This window comes from Procambarus clarkii, chromosome 76 (genome assembly GCF_040958095.1).
Source record: "Procambarus clarkii isolate CNS0578487 chromosome 76, FALCON_Pclarkii_2.0, whole genome shotgun sequence".
In the NCBI taxonomy this organism is placed as follows: Eukaryota; Metazoa; Arthropoda; class Malacostraca; order Decapoda; family Cambaridae; genus Procambarus; species Procambarus clarkii.
Window position 1 is genome coordinate 11,556,559 of NC_091225.1, and position 20,190 is coordinate 11,576,748.

At 50.0% G+C, this 20,190-nt stretch overlaps 2 protein-coding genes across 2 annotated transcripts in view; both read left to right on the forward strand.

The window, feature by feature from the left end:
* The window catches only part of LOC123771540 (dynein axonemal intermediate chain 1), a 312,924-nt gene that overhangs the window by 54,885 nt on the left and 237,849 nt on the right, over positions 1 to 20,190 (forward strand). The window lies entirely within an intron of this gene.
* The window catches only part of LOC138357152 (mucin-22-like), an 84,775-nt gene that overhangs the window by 28,631 nt on the left and 35,954 nt on the right, over positions 1 to 20,190 (forward strand). Inside the window, exons 3-4 of the mRNA XM_069313806.1 lie at positions 1,545 to 2,540; positions 2,575 to 3,318. Of these exons, the coding sequence (XP_069169907.1) occupies positions 1,545 to 2,540; positions 2,575 to 3,318 (1,740 nt within the window). The remainder of the gene's footprint in view (positions 1 to 1,544; positions 2,541 to 2,574; positions 3,319 to 20,190) is intronic.

The window sequence follows — 20,190 nt, forward strand, 5'->3', positions numbered from 1 at the left end:
CATGGCTCTCGGGTCCTTTAATCCAGTTCATCCAGTGGTTGTCGAGATCCAGCATTGGCTGTTTCTCGTTCATAGTAAATTTAAGTCGGTTGAGTTTTGTTGGGTTCCCAGCCATATTGGTGTGTCTTTAAATGAGCGTGCGGATGCTGCCGCCAAGGAAGCTGTCCGCTCTTGTCCCATCTCTCGTAAGGGCATTCCGTATTCCGACTTTTACCCGGTTATCCATTCCTCAGTCCTTACCCGTTGGCAGGCTTCTTGGTTGTCTGTTACTGGTAACAAGCTACGTACTCTTAAATGTTGTGTTTCCTCGTGGCCGTCCTCCTTCCACCGTAACCGGCGGTGGGAAACAGCTCTGGCGAGGTTGCGTATTGGCCATACTCGCTTAACCCATGGTCACTTGATGGAGCGCCGCCCTGCTCCTTATTGTCCTAGTTGCATTGTCCCTCTTACGGTCGTGCATGTCCTTCTTGAATGTCCTGACTTCCAGGACGAGCGTATGTCTTGCTTTCCGACCGCCCCTCGCGGTCACCTGTCCCTCGATAGAATTCTTGGTGACTCGGATACTTTTGATATCGTTCGCCTTATGCGTTTTTGTTCTCGTATTGGCATCCTTGGTGATATTTAGCGCCCTCTGATTATTTTGCGTATTTGATGGTGCTACATAGCCTTCCCGGTTTGGTGCCTTCTTTTGATAATTACTTACTTACTTACTTAGTGGGCAGAGTTTAGGTCCTAGGTTCACAATAAATACCCAGGGAACTGTACATTCGAGAGCATAGCACAGCATCAGCAGACTGCAGAGCATCAGCAGACAGTAGCCGAGACAGGCTGTCCGCCGGACGGGGGGACTCTGCTTGTCAACTGTAGACCCCCCCCCTCTCCCAAAACTCTATCCATATTAGGCTCAGTCCTGGGTGAGTTGAACGTGAGAGGGACTTATTTCGTGTTTCCCAAACTAAAAGGGTTGTGTTATTATCAGGGGCTGTCAGCTGTAGTGTCCTCACTGTCTTGTGTGGTGACTCGTGTTGCTTATTTATCTGGACATAGTGAACCTTAACTTTGATTGCTTGAATTATGATACTTATCACGTTAAATAAATACTTTATTCACTTTTCAATCTGACTAATTGTGTTCCCAAGATCTTGGACTTTCTGATAAACTGCAAACTAGAGAACTCGTGAGATTATTGACTTAAAGACTCTTGCATGGAACAAGAGACATGATTCCAGTTGACACATTCTAACAACATCTTTGATGATTTTGTGATAGACAAGTTCCATTCCTTGTCTTGTATGTAATGAACTAGAATGGATGGTGGCAGTCCTTTCTATCTTTCTACTTCTATCTACTATTTTACCATCTACTTCTACTCCCTCCTCTCTTCTCTCCCTCTGCCTCTCTTCAAACTTTCCTCTGACCTCTCCTTCCTTACTCCTCCCTCCTCCCTCTCCACCTGACCACTCCTCGCTACTCCCATACTCCTTCCTCATACCTCCCTCGTCCCAAACCCTCATTCATTACCTCAATATTCAGTTCTTTTCCAGTTTGCTTCTCATTCACTTCCCCATCGTTACACTGTTGTAGAGACCACCCGCGTCACTATTACTGTTGTAGAGACCACCCGCGTCACTATTACTGTTGTAGAGACCACCCGCGTCACTATTACTGTTGTAGAGACCAGCAGCGTCACTATTACTGTTGTAGAGACCAGCAGCGTCACTATTACTGTTGTAGAGACCACCCGCGTCACTATTACTGTTGTAGAGACCACCCGCGTCACTATTACTGTTGTAGAGACCACCCGCGTCACTATTACTGTTGTAGAGACCAGCAGCGTCACTATTACTGTTGTAGAGACCACCCGCGTCACTGTTACTGTTGTAGAGACCACCCGCGTCACTATTACTGTTGTAGAGACCAGCAGCGTCACTATTACTGTTGTAGAGACCACCCGCGTCACTATTACTGTTGTAGAGACCACCCGCGTCACTATTACTGTTGTAGAGACCACCCGCGTCACTATTACTGTTGTAGAGACCACCCGCGTCACTATTACTGTTGTAGAGACCACCCGCGTCACTATTACTGTTGTAGAGACCACCCGCGTCACTATTACTGTTGTAGAGACCACCAGCGTCACTATTACTGTTGTAGAGACCACCAGCGTCACTATTACTGTTGTAGAGACCAGCAGCGTCACTATTACTGTTGTAGAGACCACCCGCGTCACTATTACTGTTGTAGAGACCACCCGCGTCACTATTACTGTTGTAGAGACCACCCGCGTCACTATTACTGTTGTAGAGACCACCCGCGTCACTATTACTGTTGTAGAGACCACCCGCGTCACTATTACTGTTGTAGAGACCACCCGCGTCACTATTACTGTTGTAGAGACCAGCAGCGTCACTATTACTGTTGTAGAGACCACCCGCGTCACTATTACTGTTGTAGAGACCACCAGCGTCACTATTACTGTTGTAGAGACCACCCGCGTCACTATTACTGTTGTAGAGACCAGCAGCGTCACTATTACTGTTGTAGAGACCACCCGCGTCACTATTACTGTTGTAGAGACCAGCAGCGTCACTTACTGTTGTAGAGACCACCAGCGTCACTATTACTGTTGTAGAGACCACCCGCGTCACTGTTACTGTTGTAGAGACCACCCGCGTCACTATTACTGTTGTAGAGACCACCAGCGTCACTGTTACTGTTGTAGAGACCACCCGCGTCACTGTTACTGTTGTAGAGACCACCCGCGTCACTATTACTGTTGTAGAGACCACCCGCGTCACTATTACTGTTGTAGAGACCAGCAGCGTCACTATTACTGTTGTAGAGACCAGCAGCGTCACTATTACTGTTGTAGAGACCACCCGCGTCACTATTACTGTTGTAGAGACCACCCGCGTCACTATTACTGTTGTAGAGACCACCCGCGTCACTATTACTGTTGTAGAGACCACCCGCGTCACTATTACTGTTGTAGAGACCACCCGCGTCACTATTACTGTTGTAGAGACCACCCGCGTCACTATTACTGTTGTAGAGACCAGCAGCGTCACTATTACTGTTGTAGAGACCAGCAGCGTCACTATTACTGTTGTAGAGACCAGCAGCGTCACTATTACTGTTGTAGAGACCAGCAGCGTCACTATTACTGTTGTAGAGACCACCAGCGTCACTATTACTGTTGTAGAGACCACCCGCGTCACTGTTACTGTTGTAGAGACCAGCAGCGTCACTATTACTGTTGTAGAGACCACCAGCGTCACTGTTACTGTTGTAGAGACCAGCAGCGTCACTATTACTGTTGTAGAGACCACCAGCGTCACCATTACGCATCACTATTTTTTGCTCCTCTCTTTTTTGGACCGGGATAAATTTATCTGCAGCTACCTGTTATTTCTGGGTGACATAGTCCATCATATCCTGTACATTCTTGTCTCTGAGTTCTGTTTCCCGTGGTATCCCCCTTAGGAATTTCCTCATCTCATCATATTTTCCTCTTCGGTAACTCAGTCTTTTCCCTTCCTGTCCCATCCTTGGATAGGTTATCCCTACCTCCACCAGATACTCAAATGTCAACACACTATGGTCACTCATTTATATGGGGGCTTCAAATTTGACTTCTCTTATTTCTGACTCATTCAAGGTGAATATCAGGTCGAGTCTAGCTGGTTCGTCATTGCCTCTCATTCTTGTGGATTCCTGACATGCTGGCTAAGAAAGTTCCTTGTTGCCACTTCCCAGAGTATTTGCACCACCATGTGGGTCCTCATTCTTCCAGTCTATCTTTCCATGGTTGAAATCTCCCATGATTAAGAGTCTGGAGCCATTCCTGCAGGCAACTAAAGCTGCTCTCTCTATTATATTATTGGTTGCCATGTTGATCCTATCAAACTCCTGTCTGGGTCTTCTGTCATTTAGTGGAGGGTTGTAAATGACTGCCACTATTATCTTAAGTCCACCCATTGTCATAGTTCCTGTTAAGTAATCTCTGAATCCGTCACAGCCCAGAATTTTCATCTCATCAAAGCTCCAGTCCTTCCGTATCAGCTGCGCCACTCCTCCACCTCTTCTCCGTTCCCTTTCTTTCCTTATGATATAGTAGTCCTTTGGAAACATGATATCTGTTATTACTATTGACAATTTTGTTTCTGTGAGTCCTATTACATCTGGGTTTTCTTCCTGCACCCTTTCTGCCAGTTCACTTGCTTTATTGGTAATCCCATCAATGTTTGAGTACATTACCTTGAAGCTCGCTTTCCTATATCCATTTTCACCCTCACTACAAGTGTAGGAGGTTGATCCATGGGCATTTCTAATTGGGTAGGCACCTCCTCTTGTAGGGAAGTTGCCAGGGGTTCAAGGAGAGGTGAGGTGTTGAATAAAGGGCTTATGTCTTGCCCAGGCCTGCTTGGGACAGGATGAAGTCCTGAGAGTGGGGGGGGAAGGCATGGAGTGCATGGGGTTGGGGGAGGCAGGGATTGCTTGGGGAGAGGGCACGCCCTCCTGTGGTGTAGTTAACAGGGGTTTCGGGGAGGCGGGGTGGGGGATGAAGGTCCTAGGTCTTGTTTGGGCTTGCTTGTGACAGGAAGAAGACCAGGTGGTGGGAAGGCAGGGGATACTCGGGGACTAAGGGGGAAGGGAGGATTTGGGTGATATGATGGGCATTGTGTAGGGGCAAGGAAGAATTTGAGCTGGGGGTGGAGGGGGCCCTGTGGAGTGTTGAGCTGGGGTGTTGCATTCCCTTCTGGGGTTCCTAAATTGCTGGGTTGGGGTTCCCCCACTTCCCTCGGGGAGTGCTGGGATGGAGGCTGATCCCTGGCTCCCTTCCCTCTCCCTGCGCCTTTTCCTTACATCTGCTGCCCTTATTATCTCATCCCTGGTCATGTCCCTCTGAAGGTATACCTCTCTGTAATTCCTTGCATGTTTCAGTTTGCTCTTCTTTACTAGGATGTCCTCTTTGGTGGCTCGTTCTTGGATACTACCTTGATCAATCTCTCTTTGTCTTTGTTGTACTGGCTAATCCAGAAAAACTGTTCTATGTCTCGTTCAGCCCCTTCCACTCCTCTCTTCTATGTCTCGTTCAGCCCCTTCCACTCCTCTCTCCTTTAGTATCCCTGACACTACTGCCTTATCCTTAGTCCTCCATTCTTCCCTTGTCGGTCCCTTCTTGTTCCTTAACACCTATCACCACTACAGTTCTTTTCCTTTCCATTAGCTGGCTTGTGCATCTAGCTGCCACCTGTGAGGGTAGTGTTTTCATTACAACTTCCTTGACTGAGGGCATGCATCTGGGCTCTTCAGTATTTCAGCAAAGGTGGCACCCATTGTGGGGGGGGGGTCCCAGCCATTGCTACATCCCCTGTTACCTGGGCCAGAGTCTGAGGAGGGCCTGTTTTTATTTTTTTATCTCCTCTTGTGTTGCACTTAGTTCCATCTGCAGTTTGCTTATAGTTTTCTTCATGTCCACCACTTCCTCCCTGATTTCTCTCCATGCCTGAGTCATAATTTCCATGTATGGGTCTTCCTGTTCCCCTCCACCAACTTTGGTCTGTTTTCTTACCATCCTGCTTGACCTGTATGTGTGTGTGTGTGTGGTCACCAGGGGTCACCAGGGGTTACCAGGAGTCAACAGAGGTCACCAGGGGTCATCACGGGTCCCCAGGGGCCACCAGGGATCACCAGGGGTCACCACAGGTCCCCAAGGGCCACCAGGGGTCACCACAGGTCCCCAGGGGTCACCACAGGTCCCCAGGGATCACCACAGGTCCCCAGGGGTCACCACAGGTCCCCAGGGGCCATCAGGGGCCACCAGGGGTCACTACAGGTCCCCAAGGGCCACCAGGGGTCACCACAGGTCCCCCAGGGGTCACCACAGGTCCCCAGGGGTCACCTCAGGTCCCCAGGGGCCACCTCAGGTCCCCAGGGGCCACCTCAGGTCCCCAGGGGTCGCTACGGGCCACCAGGGGTCACCGGGAGTCACTTGGGGTCACAAAAGATCACCAGGGGTCACCAAACTTTAAATCAATGTGAAGTAGAACGAACAAAGCCTTGTTGAGGCCGCGGAAGTGGTGCTCTGGTGAAGTGATGAGGAGCTGTCTGGTGTGTCTGGTGTGTCTGGGTGTTTGGATGTATCTGATGTGTCTGGATGTGTCTGGATGTGTCTGATGTGTCTGGATGTGTCTGATGTGTCTGGGTGTCTGGGTGTTTGGATGTGTCTGATGTGTCTGGGTGTCTGGGTGTCTGCTGTGTCTAGGGGTCTGGGTGTCCAACCCGTTCTCGCACTTTCTTACAGTCAATATTGACTTATTAAATACGTGCATATGTGACATACTAAATATACTAGTTTTCCTTGAAAAGCTTCATGGAAAACACCGACCTTACCTAACCTTCTTAGTATGTTAAGATAAGCACCTTATTGCTTTGTAATTACAATTATTACTTAACCTATACCTATAATAGGTTAAGTAATAATTGTAATTATGAAGCAATAAGATGCTTGTCTAAACATGCTAAGAAGGTTAGGTAAGGTCGGTGTTTTCCATGAAGCTTTTCAAGGTAAACTAGTATGTTTAGTATGTCACATATGCACGTATTTAATAAGTCAATATTGACTATACGAAAGTACGAGAACGGGTTGGGGTGTCTGGTGTGTACTCACCTAGTTGTACTCGCCTAGTTGTGTCTGCAGGATCGAGCATTGACTCTTGGATCCCGCCTTTCGAGCATCGGTTGTTTACAGCATTGACTCCTGTCCCATTTCCTTATCATACCTGGTTTTAAAATTATGAATAGTATTTGCTTCCACAACCTGTTCCTTAAGTGCATTCCATTTTTCCACTACTCTCACGCTAAAAGAAAACTCCCTAACATCTCTGTGACTCATCTGAGTTTCCAGCTTCCACCCATGTCCCCTCGTTCTGTTACTATTCCGTGTGAACATTTAGTCTATGTTCACTCTGTCCATCCCTCTGAGTATTTTATACGTTCCTATCATGTCCCCCTCTCCCTTCTTCTTTCTAGTGACGTAAGGCACAGTTCCCTCAGGCGCTCCTCATACCCCATCCCTCGTAGCTCTGGGACGAGTCTCGTTGCAAACCTCTGAACCTTTTCCAGTTTCTTTATATGCTTCTTCAGATGGGGACTCCATGATGAGGCGGCATACTCTAAGAATGGCCTCACGTAGGCAGTGTAAAGCACCCTAAATGTCTCCTTACTTAGGTTTCTGAATGATGTTCTAACTTTTGCCAGTGTAGAGTACGCTGCTGTCGTTATCTTATTTATATGTGCCTCAGGAGATAGATTAGGTGTTACGTCCACACCCAGGTCTCTTTCTCGCGTCGTCACAGGAAGCTGTTCCCCTTCATTGTGTACTGTCCCTTTGGTCTCCTATCTCCAAGTCCCATTTCCATAACTTTACATTTGCTCGTGTTGAATTCCAGTAGCCATTTCTCTGTCCATCTCTGCAACCTGTTCAGGTCCTCTTGGAGGATCCTGCAATCCTCATCTGTCACAACTCTTCTCATCAACTTTGCGTCATCCGCAAACATCGACATGTAGGACTCTACGACTGTAAACATGTCGTTAACATATACAAGAAATAGAATTGGTCCAAGCACCGATCCTTGTGGTACTCCACTTGTTACTGTTCGCCAGTCCGACTTCTCGCCCCTTACCGTAACTCATTGGTTAATTCCTGTTAGGTAGTTCCTTATCCATGCTAGGACCTTTCCCCCCACCCCCACCTGCCTCTCGAGTTTGAACAGCAGTCTCATGTGCGGTACTGTATCAAAGGCTTTTTGGCAGTCCAGAAATATGCAGTCTGCCCAACCATCTCTGTCCTGTCTTATCCTCGTTATTTTATCATAGAATTCCAGAAGGTTTGTTAGGCACGATTTCCCTGTCCAGAACCCATGTTGATGTTTGTTCACAAACCTAACGTTCTCCAGGTGTGCAACCAGTCGAAGCCTAATTATTTTTTCCAGTATTTTACAGGGGATGCTTGTCAGTGATACAGGCCTATAGTTAAGTGCCTCCTCCCTATCGCCTTTCTTGAAGATCGGCACGACATTTGCCTTCTTCCAGCAACTGGGCAATTCTCCCGACATAAGTGACTCATTAAAGATCATTGCCAGAGGCACGCTGAGGGCCTGCGCTGCTTCTTTTAGTATCCACGGTGATACTTTGTCTGGTCCAACTGCTTTAGTTGCATCTAGAGTTGCCAACTGTTTCATTACCTCCTCTGCTGTCACCTCTATATCTGATAGTCTTTCATCTAGGGTAATCTCTTCTAACAATGGGAGCTGCTCAGGCTCAGTTGTGAACACTCCATGGAAACTGGCATTCAGTGCCTCGCAGATTTCCTTGTCACTTTCAGTATATGCCCCCTCTGTCTTCCTTAGTCTTGTCACTTGGTCGTTCACCGACATTTTTCTTCTTATATGGCTGTGTAGTAACTTAGGTTGTTTTTTCGCTTTGATTGCAATATCGTTCTCATAGTCCCTTTCTGATGTTCGTCTTATGTTAATGTAATCGTTCCTAGCTCTGTTGCATCTGATCCTGTTGTCCTCTGTCCTTTGTCTTCTGTACTTCCTCCACTCCCGCCTGCTGGCCATTTTTGCTTCCTGACACTGTCTATTAAACCATGGGTTATTCCTTCTAATTTTTTCCCTTTACTATTGGTATAAATCTTTCTTCGGCCTCCTGGCATTTCTGTATGACTAGGTCCATCATATCTTGGACTGTTTTTCCTCTAATTTCTTCCTCCTGCTGCACTTCACCCAGATAGTCCCTTATCCTTTTATAGTCCCCTTTCCTGTAGTCAACTCTCCTTTCCCAGATCTCTTGACCCATGGTCATAAGTTTGAATTCCATCATGTAGTCAAAGACTAGGACACAATGGTCACTGGCCCGTAGAGGTATTTCATGCTCTAAATTCTCGATATCTTCTACGTTCTGGGTGAAAATCAGGTCTAATAGGCTCGGTGCATCTCCTCCTCTTTCCCTTGTGTCTTCATTCACATGTTGTGTTAGGCAATTCCTGTCTATAACATCTACTAACTTTGCTCCCCACGTTTCGTCCCCTCCATGGGGATTCCTTGATTTCCAATTTATCTCTCCATGATTTAGGTCCCCCATGACCAGCAGCTTCGCTCTCATTCTGTGGGCTAGTGTTGCTGCCTTCTGCAGTTCATCTATACATGCCTTGTTGTTGTCATCATACTCCTGCCTGGGTCTTCTAATGTTTGGTGAGGGATTGTAGATTACCAAGATCACAATCTTAGTTCCATCTACTGTCAGAGTTTCATATATGGCTCTTGTGCACTCATTGGTAACCCGATTACCAAGTTCTTCAAACTTAAATTTCCACTTTATTAGGAGTGCCACTCCCCCTCCCTGTCTGTGTCCTCTCTGTGGGTGTCTGGGTGTCTTGGTGTGTCTTGGTGTGTCTTGGTGTCTGGAGTGTCTGGTGTGTCTTGGGGTCTGGGTGTCTGGTGTGTCTGGTGTGTCTTGGTGTGTCTTGGGGTGTCTGGTGTGTCTGTGGGGTCTGGGTGTCTGAGGGTCTGGGTGTCTGAGGGTCTGGGTGTCTGAGGGTCTGGGTGTCTGAGGGTCTGGGTGTCTGAGGGTCTGGGTGTCTGAGGGTCTGGGTGTCTGAGGGTCTGGGTGTCTGGGTGTCTGAGGGTCTGGGTGTCTGGGGGTCTGGGTGTCTGGTGTGTCTGGTGTGTCTGGGTGTCTGGGGGTCTGGGTGTCTGAGGGTCTGGGGGTCTGGGGGTCTGGTGTGTCTGGGTGTCTGGTGTGTCTGGTGTGTCTGGGTGTCTGGGGGGTCTGGTGTGTCTGGTGGGTCTGGTGTGTGTGGTGTGTCTGGGGGTCTGGTGTGTGTGGTGTGTCTGGGTGTCTGGGGGTCTGGTGTGTCTGGGGGTCTGGTGTGTCTGGGTGTCTGGTGTGTCTGGGTGTCTGGTGTGTCTGGTGTGTCTGGGGGTCTGGTGTGTCTGGGTGTCTGGTGTGTCTGGGTGTCTGGGGGTCTGGTGTGTCTGGGGGTCTGGTGTGTCTGGGGGTCTGATGTGTCTGGGGGTCTGGTGTGTCTGGGGGTCTGGGTGTCTGGGGGTCTGGGTGTCTGGGGGTCTGGGTGTCTGGGGGTCTGGGTGTCTGAGGGTCTGGGTGTCTGAGGGTCTGGGTGTCTGGGTGTCTGGGTGTCTGAGGGTCTGGGGGTCTGGTGTGTCTGGGTGTCTGGGGGTCTGGGTGTCTGGGGGTCTGGGGGTCTTATCCCTCTTTACGATGCAGTTCTGGCCAGCAAATTGCTCCTTCTTGGTAATTACTCCAGTTAACTTCTTTATAAGGATTAGGAAACTAAATTATATAATTACTTTTACGGATGCAAGTGTGTATCTCTCTGAACTAGTTCTGGGACAGGTGGGTGAACCAGTTCTGGGACAGGTGGGTGAACCAGTTCTGGGACAGGTGGGTGAACCAGTTCTGGGACAGGTGGGTGAACCAGTTCTGGGACAGGTGGGTGAACCAGTTCTGGGACAGGTGGGTGAACCAGTTCTGGGACAGGTGGGTGAACCAGTTCTGGGACAGGTGGGTGAACCAGTTCTGGGACAGGTGGGTGAACCAGTTCTGGGACAGGTGGGTGAACCAGTAGTTCTGGGACAGGTGGGTGAACCAGTTCTGGGACAGGTGGGTGAACCAGTTCTGGGACAGGTGGGTGAACCAGTTCTGGGACAGGTGGGTGAACCAGTTCTGGGACAGGTGGGTGAACCAGTTCTGGGACAGGTGGGTGAACCAGTTCTGGGACAGGTGGGTGAACCAGTTCTGGGACAGGTGGGTGAACCAGTTCTGGGACAGGTGGGTGAACCAGTTCTGGGACAGGTGGGTGAACCAGTTCTGGGACAGGTGGGTGAACCAGTTCTGGGACAGGTGGGTGAACCAGTTCTGGGACAGGTGGGTGAACCAGTTCTGGGACAGGTGGGTGAACCAGTTCTGGGACAGGTGGGTGAACCAGTTCTGGGACAGGTGGGTGAACCAGTTCTGGGACAGGTGGGTGAACCAGTTCTGGGACAGGTGGGTGAACCAGTTCTGGGACAGGTGGGTGAACCAGTTCTGGGACAGGTGGGTGAACCAGTTCTGGGACAGGTGGGTGAACCAGTTCTGGGACAGGTGGGTGAACCAGTTCTGGGACAGGTGGGTGAACCAGTTCTGGGACAGGTGGGTGAACCAGTTCTGGGACAGGTGGGTGAACCAGTTCTGGGACAGGTGGGTGAACCAGTTCTGGGACAGGTGGGTGAACCAGTTCTGGGACAGGTGGGTGAACCAGTTCTGGGACAGGTGGGTGAACCAGTTCTGGGACAGGTGGGTGAACCAGTTCTGGGACAGGTGGGTGAACCAGTTCTGGGACAGGTGGGTGAACCAGTTCTGGGACAGGTGGGTGAACCAGTTCTGGGACAGGTGGGTGAACCAGTTCTGGGACAGGTGGGTGAACCAGTTCTGGGACAGGTGGGTGAACCAGTTCTGGGACAGGTGGGTGAACCAGTTCTGGGACAGGTGGGTGAACCAGTTCTGGGACAGGTGGGTGAACCAGTTCTGGGACAGGTGGGTGAACCAGTTCTGGGACAGGTGGGTGAACCAGTTCTGGGACAGGTGGGTGAACCAGTTCTGGGACAGGTGGGTGAACCAGTTCTGGGACAGGTGGGTGAACCAGTTCTGGGACAGGTGGGTGAACCAGTTCTGGGACAGGTGGGTGAACCAGTTCTGGGACAGGTGGGTGAACCAGTTCTGGGACAGGTGGGTGAACCAGTTCTGGGACAGGTGGGTGAACCAGTTGTGGGAAAGGTGGGTGAACCAGTTGTGGGAAAGGTACGGTGACGACGAACCTCGCTTCATCTCGTAGTACACACCAGAAAGGCTTCACGCTAGCATAACTCCTTGCTGGGGCTTCACGCTAGCATAACTCCTTGCTGGGGCTTCACGCTAGCATAACTCCTTGCTGGGGCTTCACGCTAGCATAACTCCTTGCTGGGGCTTCACGCTAGCATAACTCCTTGCTGGGGCTTCACGCTAGCATAACTCCTTGCTGGGGCTTCACGCTAGCATAACTCCTTGCTGGGGCTTCACGCTAGCATAACTCCTTGCCGAGGCTTCACGCTAGCATAACTCCTTGCCGAGGCTTCACGCTAGCATAACTCCTTGCCGAGGCTTCACGCTAGCATAACTCCTTGCCGAGGCTTCACGCTAGCATAACTCCTTGCCGGGGCTTCACGCTAGCATAAGTCCTTGCCGGGGCTTCACGCTAGCATAACTCCTTGCCGGGGCTTCACGCTAGCATAACTCCTTGCCGGGGCTTCACGCTAGCATAACTCCTTGCCGGGGCTTCACGCTAGCATAACTCCTTGCCGGGGCTTCACGCTAGCATAACTCCTTGCTGGGGCTTCACGCTAGCATAACTCCTTGCTGGGGCTTCACGCTAGCATAACTCCTTGCTGGGGCTTCACGCTAGCATAACTCCTTGCTGGGGCTTCACGCTAGCATAACTCCTTGCTGGGGCTTCACGCTAGCATAACTCCTTGCTGGGGCTTCACGCTAGCATAACTCCTTGCTGGGGCTTCACGCTAGCATAACTCCTTGCTGGGGCTTCACGCTGGCATAACTCCTTGCTGGGGCTTCACGCTGGCATAACTCCTTGCTGGGGCTTCACGCTGGCATAACTCCTTGCTGGGGCTTCACGCTGGCATAACTCCTTGCTGGGGCTTCACGCTGGCATAACTCCTTGCTGGGGCTTCACGCTGGCATAACTCCTTGCTGGGGCTTCACGCTGGCATAACTCCTTGCTGGGGCTTCACGCTGGCATAACTCCTTGCTGGGGCTTCACGCTGGCATAACTCCTTGCTGGGGCTTCACGCTGGCATAACTCCTTGCTGGGGCTTCACGCTGGCATAACTCCTTGCTGGGGCTTCACGCTGGCATAACTCCTTGCTGGGGCTTCACGCTGGCATAACTCCTTGCTGGGGCTTCACGCTGGCATAACTCCTTGCTGGGGCTTCACGCTGGCATAACTCCTCGCTGGGGCTTCACGCTGGCATAACTCCTCGCTGGGGCTTCACGCTGGCATAACTCCTCGCTGGGGCTTCACGCTGGCATAACTCCTCGCTGGGGCTTCACGCTGGCATAACTCCTCGCTGGGGCTTCACGCTGGCATAACTCCTCGCTGGGGCTTCACGCTGGCATAACTCCTCGCTGGGGCTTCACGCTGGCATAACTCCTCGCTGGGGCTTCACGCTGGCATAACTCCTCGCTGGGGCTTCACGCTGGCATAACTCCTCGCTGGGGCTTCACGCTGGCATAACTCCTTGCTGGGGCTTCACGCTGGCATAACTCCTTGCTGGGGCTTCACGCTGGCATAACTCCTTGCTGGGGCTTCACGCTGGCATAACTCCTTGCTGGGGCTTCACGCTGGCATAACTCCTTGCTGGGGCTTCACGCTGGCATAACTCCTTGCTGGGGCTTCACGCTGGCATAACTCCTTGCTGGGGCTTCACGCTGGCATAACTCCTTGCTGGGGCTTCACGCTGGCATAACTCCTTGCTGGGGCTTCACGCTGGCATAACTCCTTGCTGGGGCTTCACGCTGGCATAACTCCTTGCTGGGGCTTCACGCTGGCATAACTCCTTGCTGGGGCTTCACGCTGGCATAACTCCTTGCTGGGGCTTCACGCTGGCATAACTCCTTGCTGGGGCTTCACGCTGGCATAACTCCTTGCTGGGGCTTCACGCTGGCATAACTCCTTGCTGGGGCTTCACGCTGGCATAACTCCTTGCTGGGGCTTCACGCTGGCATAACTCCTTGCTGGGGCTTCACGCTGGCATAACTCCTTGCTGGGGCTTCACGCTGGCATAACTCCTTGCTGGGGCTTCACGCTGGCATAACTCCTTGCTGGGGCTTCACGCTGGCATAACTCCTTGCTGGGGCTTCACGCTGGCATAACTCCTTGCTGGGGCTTCACGCTGGCATAACTCCTTGCTGGGGCTTCACGCTGGCATAACTCCTTGCTGGGGCTTCACGCTGGCATAACTCCTTGCTGGGGCTTCACGCTGGCATAACTCCTTGCTGGGGCTTCACGCTGGCATAACTCCTTGCTGGGGCTTCACGCTGGCATAACTCCTTGCTGGGGCTTCACGCTGGCATAACTCCTTGCTGGGGCTTCACGCTGGCATAACTCCTTGCTGGGGCTTCACGCTGGCATAACTCTTTGCTGGGGCTTCACGCTGGCATAACTCTTTGCTGGGGCTTCACGCTGGCATAACTCTTTGCTGGGGCTTCACGCTGGCATAACTCTTTGCTGGGGCTTCACGCTGGCATAACTCTTTGCTGGGGCTTCACGCTGGCATAACTCCTTGCTGGGGCTTCACGCTGGCATAACTCCTTGCTGGGGCTTCACGCTAGCATTACTCCTTGTTGGGGCTTCACGCTGGCATAACTCCTTGCTGAGGCTTCACGCTAGCATAACTCTTTGCCGAGGCTTCACGCTGGCATAACTCCTTGCCGAGGCTTCACGCTAGCACGGTCAAGGTCTGTTTCAACGGAGCAGTCTCAAGAACAAGGAATAATGGAACTTGGGACCCCCAAAGTGGAATCCTGAGCCCCACACTATTCAATGTACTTATGAACGCCATTGCAAATATTGATTTTCCGGAAGGAACGCAACAAGTTGGGGTATGTAGATGATGTCCTAATACAAGCCCCACCTTGGGACAAATTTAAGTCCATCGAACTCCTTGGAAGGAAATGTATTGAGCTCGGTTTCACACTCTCCGCAAACAAGACAAAAGCATACTCCCATCACAAGAGGGGAGAAAATGAAGAACTGCAAATTAATGGTGTAACACTTGAATGGCTTGACCACTATCGGTACCTTGGCGTCACTGTCGGCTCTAACAAGGGGAAGAAAGAGGAGCTCAACCAGCTCATAGGAACATGCAATAGTCGACTCGGGGCACTGAAAGCTATGACCTGGAATAGACATGGAGCCTCTTTGCAGTGCTTAAAACAATGTGCACAGTCTATGTGTGCTGCTTCGATCATAGGCAATGCAGCACCAGTTTTATGCACCTACTCCCAAAGCGATAGGAAAAGGCTTGAAAACATACAAAATATAGCCATGACAATCATTCTTGGAGTCCCAAGAACTGCCAACTTATGTAATTAATGGGAGGAGTTGTCCCTCCCCAGTGTTAAAAGCAGAATTAAGGAACTAAATGCTAAGCTTGCAATTAAGATAGCCAGAGCATAACATAGCCATTACAATGATTTTCCAAAGAAAATAATTAGTTCTGTGCTACTTTCAGGAGGAAACAGGAGAAGCAAAAAATTGCATTAGAGATCAGTTTGCTACCTGGAAGAACTTCACCTGCTTGAGTAAGCCCGTGAGCTCCTGCCTGTAGAGAGGTTATCTCCCTGGGAGGATGACCCATGCAGGATTATCATCAATGAGATGACAACGAAAAACTTCAACATGATACCACATGAAATGAGGCACAGGTATCTTGAAATTTATAAAGAAGCCGGAGATGAATTAGATCAAATCTACACTGACGGGTCATCTGATTCTGTCAATTGCAGGGCTGGTGCAGCATGCACTGTAAACGGGAATAATACCTTTTAACGTGGAAATTAAGAAAAAACACGTTCTGAGAACTATGCCTCTTCAACACAAGCAGATCTAATTGGCATTGTCATGGCATTAAGATTCCTTGAAGGAAGCACTAATGGCGCAGTGATCTGTACTGATTCAAAAGCAGCACTGCAAAGCCCAAGTAAAAATCGGGCAGAAATTCTTGCGATAGTCGCCGAAATTAAGAGAGCTGTGAGAGTACTAACCAACAGGGAAGAGTCGGCAAGTTTCTGTGGATCCCCTCCCATGTTGGAATATGTGGGAATGAACGAGCAGATGTGCTGGCTGCTGAAGGAGACCATATTGAATCCTTCATACCCAAGACTACAACAAATTAGAGGTATTGTCAGGCAACATCATCGTGACAAGGTAACCAATGAATCTGTACGATGGTACAACATGGCTGCAGCTGGCAATCCCAATCATTATGGACGAAGAGGAGGACGACGAGGACGCGGGAGAGAATCAGTAAGAGTGAGAATCCATATTGTTTACAAATATCCATGGAGATTCGCAATGGAAACTACAGTTGAGCAGCGGAGTTGCAGAATCTGTGATGAGAGTGACGGACACCGCCTTGACCACTATCTACGTGAATGTGAACACCAGAGAGACATTAGAATAATAAACTAATATGTGTAGAATAATAAACCCCACAATGTTTGAGTTAGGAAAAAACTATCTGTCAAATATAAATGCTGTTCTTAAAAGGTTCCCCCATTTTGCCCCCGCAAAATAACGTAAGTGCTTAAGGGTTGACAAATGTTAATCTTCTTGTTTGAGGAGCTGTTCACATGAGACAGTTAAGCAAGTCCCAGCTGTGTCTGGGTACAAGTGACAGGATGAACAACCCAGCGGGGTTTCTTCCTATTGGAGTGTGATGTACATGCTGCTATGGCGGTGTGTTCACTCATAGGATGAGTGGCGCTGCCCAATACTGTCACTATGGCGGTGTGTCCATTCACAGGACGAGTGGCGCTGCCCAATACTGTCACTATGGCGGTGTGTCCACTCACAGGACGAGTGGCACTGCCCAATACTGTCACTATGGCGGTGTGTTCACTCACAGGATGAGTGGCGCTGCCCAATACTGTCACTATGGCGGTGTGTTCACTCACAGGATGAGTGACGCTGCCCAATACTGTCACTATGGCGGTGTGTTCACTCACAGGATGAGTGACGCTGCCCAATATTATTAACATATCTGTTATCAGGCATCTTAGACTGTAGGAGTATAGTGGCATATTATGAGAGTGATTTGCATAGTGTATATCATATACATTGGTATGGCTGCTATATTGTTTTATGATGTATTACAATGTATAACAGTATTGCATGTTATAATCCATTGTATGAGGAAGGACTTGCATTAAATGGACAGGAAGTATTCGTGTTAAATACGTGTGTCTGTTTCTAGGAGGCGGCGGTCATTTAGGAATGTTATGTTTTCAGTTATAATACCAGAATGTATATATTATTATGTTACTATGTTTGTGTGTGTTTGAGAGTGATTACTCCAGTAGGCAGTGTGTATTATAAGACTTGCATCAGAGGTAGGCACCTCGGAGGTGAGGGAGACATTGGTCTGTGTGGAGGGAAGCTGGTACACTCACTAGCAAGTAGAGAGGTCTGCTGACAACATATCTGTGCCCAACCGTAGAGTGTTTAATCACTCTGGCGTCCTAATAATAGTGATTATACATATTTATGTCCATCTGTGTTTATATAGTCAGCTGTGATAAAAAAATCCATTTTAAAATAATATATATCATACACTTATTATAAGTTTAACTTTCGTTCTTCGTTTTGTTTCTTCCTGAATATTGTTAACACCCTGGAAACACAAACCGAAACTGTCTCTATTTTCCGCTTGTTACAACTTGTAATAAAGTTGTTATATTTTGGCTTAACGTGTTTATGACGTATTAGAACGTTGTTACAACTTGCTATATTGGTTGTTATAACTGGTTAGGAGGTGTTAAAACTTGTTCGAACGTTGTACCAACGTCGTAGTTTGGGTGTGTGTTTGGAGGGCTGGCGCCTGCCTAAGTACCTCACTGGGTTTTGGGCACCAAACTCCTGAACGTAAGAGCGTGATACGCCCAGGTATTAGTTACTCCTGTGTCAGGCACGAGCCAAGTCATAACCAGAGGAGTGTAACGCCCCATAAACTCACCACAAGGAGCAAAAAAAAATCCTTGCTGAGGCTTCACGTTAGCATAACTCCTTGCTGAGGCTTCACGCTAGCATAACTCCTTGCTGAGGCTTCACGCTAGCATAACTCCTTGCTGGGGCTTCACGCTAGCATAACTCCTTGCTGGGGCTTCACGCTAGCATAACTCCTTGCTGAGGCTTCACGCTAGCATAACTCCTTGCTGGGGCTTCACGCTAGCATAACTCCTTGCTGAGGCTTCACGCTAGCATAACTCCTTGCTGGGGCTTCACGCTAGCATAACTCCTTGCTGAGGCTTCACGCTAGCATAACTCCTTGCTGAGGCTTCACGCTAGCATAACTCCTTGCTGAGGCTTCACGCTAGCATAACTCCTTGCTGGGGCTTCACGCTAGCATAACTCCTTGCTGAGGCTTCACGCTAGCATAACTCCTTGCTGGGGCTTCACGCTAGCATAACTCCTTGCTGAGGCTTCATGCTAGCATAACTCCTTGCTGAGGCTTCACGCTAGCATAACTCCTTGCTGGGGCTTCACGCTAGCATAACTCCTTGCTGGGGCTTCATGCTAGCATAACTCCTTGCTGGTGCTTCACGCTAGCATAACTCCTTGCTGGTGCTTCATGCTAGCATAACTCCTTGCTGGGGCTTCATGCTAGCATAACTCCTTGCTGGGGCTTCATGCTAGCATAACTCCTTGCTGGGGCTTCATGCTAGCATAACTCCTTGCTGGGGCTTCATGCTAGCATAACTCCTTGCTGGGGCTTCATGCTAGCATAACTCCTTGCTGGGGCTTCATGCTAGCATAACTCCTTGCTGGGGCTTCATGCTAGCATAACTCCTTGCTGGGGCTTCATGCTAGCATAACTCCTTGCTGGGGCTTCATGCTAGCATAACTCCTTGCTGGGGCTTCATGCTAGCATAACTCCTTGCTGGGGCTTCATGCTAGCATAACTCCTTGCTGGGGCTTCATGCTAGCATAACTCCTTGCTGGGGCTTCATGCTAGCATAACTCCTTGCTGGGGCTTCACGCTAGCATAACTCCTTGCTGGGGCTTCACGCTAGCATAACTCCTTGCTGGGGCTTCACGCTAGCATAACTCCTTGCTGGGGCTTCACGCTAGCATAACTCCTTGCTGGGGCTTCACGCTAGCATAACTCCTTGCTGGGGCTTCACGCTAGCATAACTCCTTGCTGGGGCTTCACGCTAGCATAACTCCTTGCTGGGGCTTCACGCTAGCATAACTCCTTGCTGGGGCTTCACGCTAGCATAACTCCTTGCTGGGGCTTCACGCTAGCATAACTCCTTGCTGGGGCTTCACGCTAGCATAACTCCTTGCTGGGGCTTCACGCTAGCATAACTCCTTGCTGGGGCTTCACGCTAGCATAACTCCTTGCTGGGGCTTCACGCTAGCATAACTCCTTGCTGGGGCTTCACGCTAGCATAACTCCTTGCTGGGGCTTCATCCTAGCATAACTCCTTGCTGGGGCTTCATCCTAGCATTACTCCTTGCTGGGGCTTCATCCTAGCATTACTCCTTGCTGGGGCTTCATCCTAGCATTACTCCTTGCTGGGGCTTCATCCTAGCATTACTCCTTGCTGGGGCTTCATCCTAGCATTACTCCTTGCTGGGGCTTCATCCTAGCATAACTCCTTGCTGGGGCTTCATCCTAGCATAACTCCTTGCTGGGGCTTCATCCTAGCATAACTCCTTGCTGGGGCTTCATCCTAGCATAACTCCTTGCTGGGGCTTCATCCTAGCATAACTCCTTGCTGGGGCTTCATCCTAGCATAACTCCTTGCTGGGGCTTCATCCTAGCATAACTCCTTGCTGGGGCTTCATCCTAGCATAACTCCTTGCTGGGGCTTCATCCTAGCATAACTCCTTGCTGGGGCTTCATCCTAGCATAACTCCTTGCTGGGGCTTCATCCTAGCATAACTCCTTGCTGGGGCTTCACGCTAGCATAACTCCTTGCTGGGGCTTCACGCTAGCATAACTCCTTGCTGGGGCTTCACGCTAGCATAACTCCTTGCTGGGGCTTCACGCTAGCATAACTCCTTGCTGGGGCTTCACGCTAGCATAACTCCTTGCTGGGGCTTCACGCTAGCATAACTCCTTGCTGGGGCTTCACGCTAGCATAACTCCTTGCTGGGGCTTCACGCTAGCATAACTCCTTGCTGGGGCTTCACGCTAGCATAACTCCTTGCTGGGGCTTCACGCTAGCATAACTCCTTGCTGGGGCTTCACGCTAGCATAACTCCTTGCTGGGGCTTCACGCTAGCATAACTCCTTGCTGGGGCTTCACGCTAGCATAACTCCTTGCTGGGGCTTCACGCTAGCATCA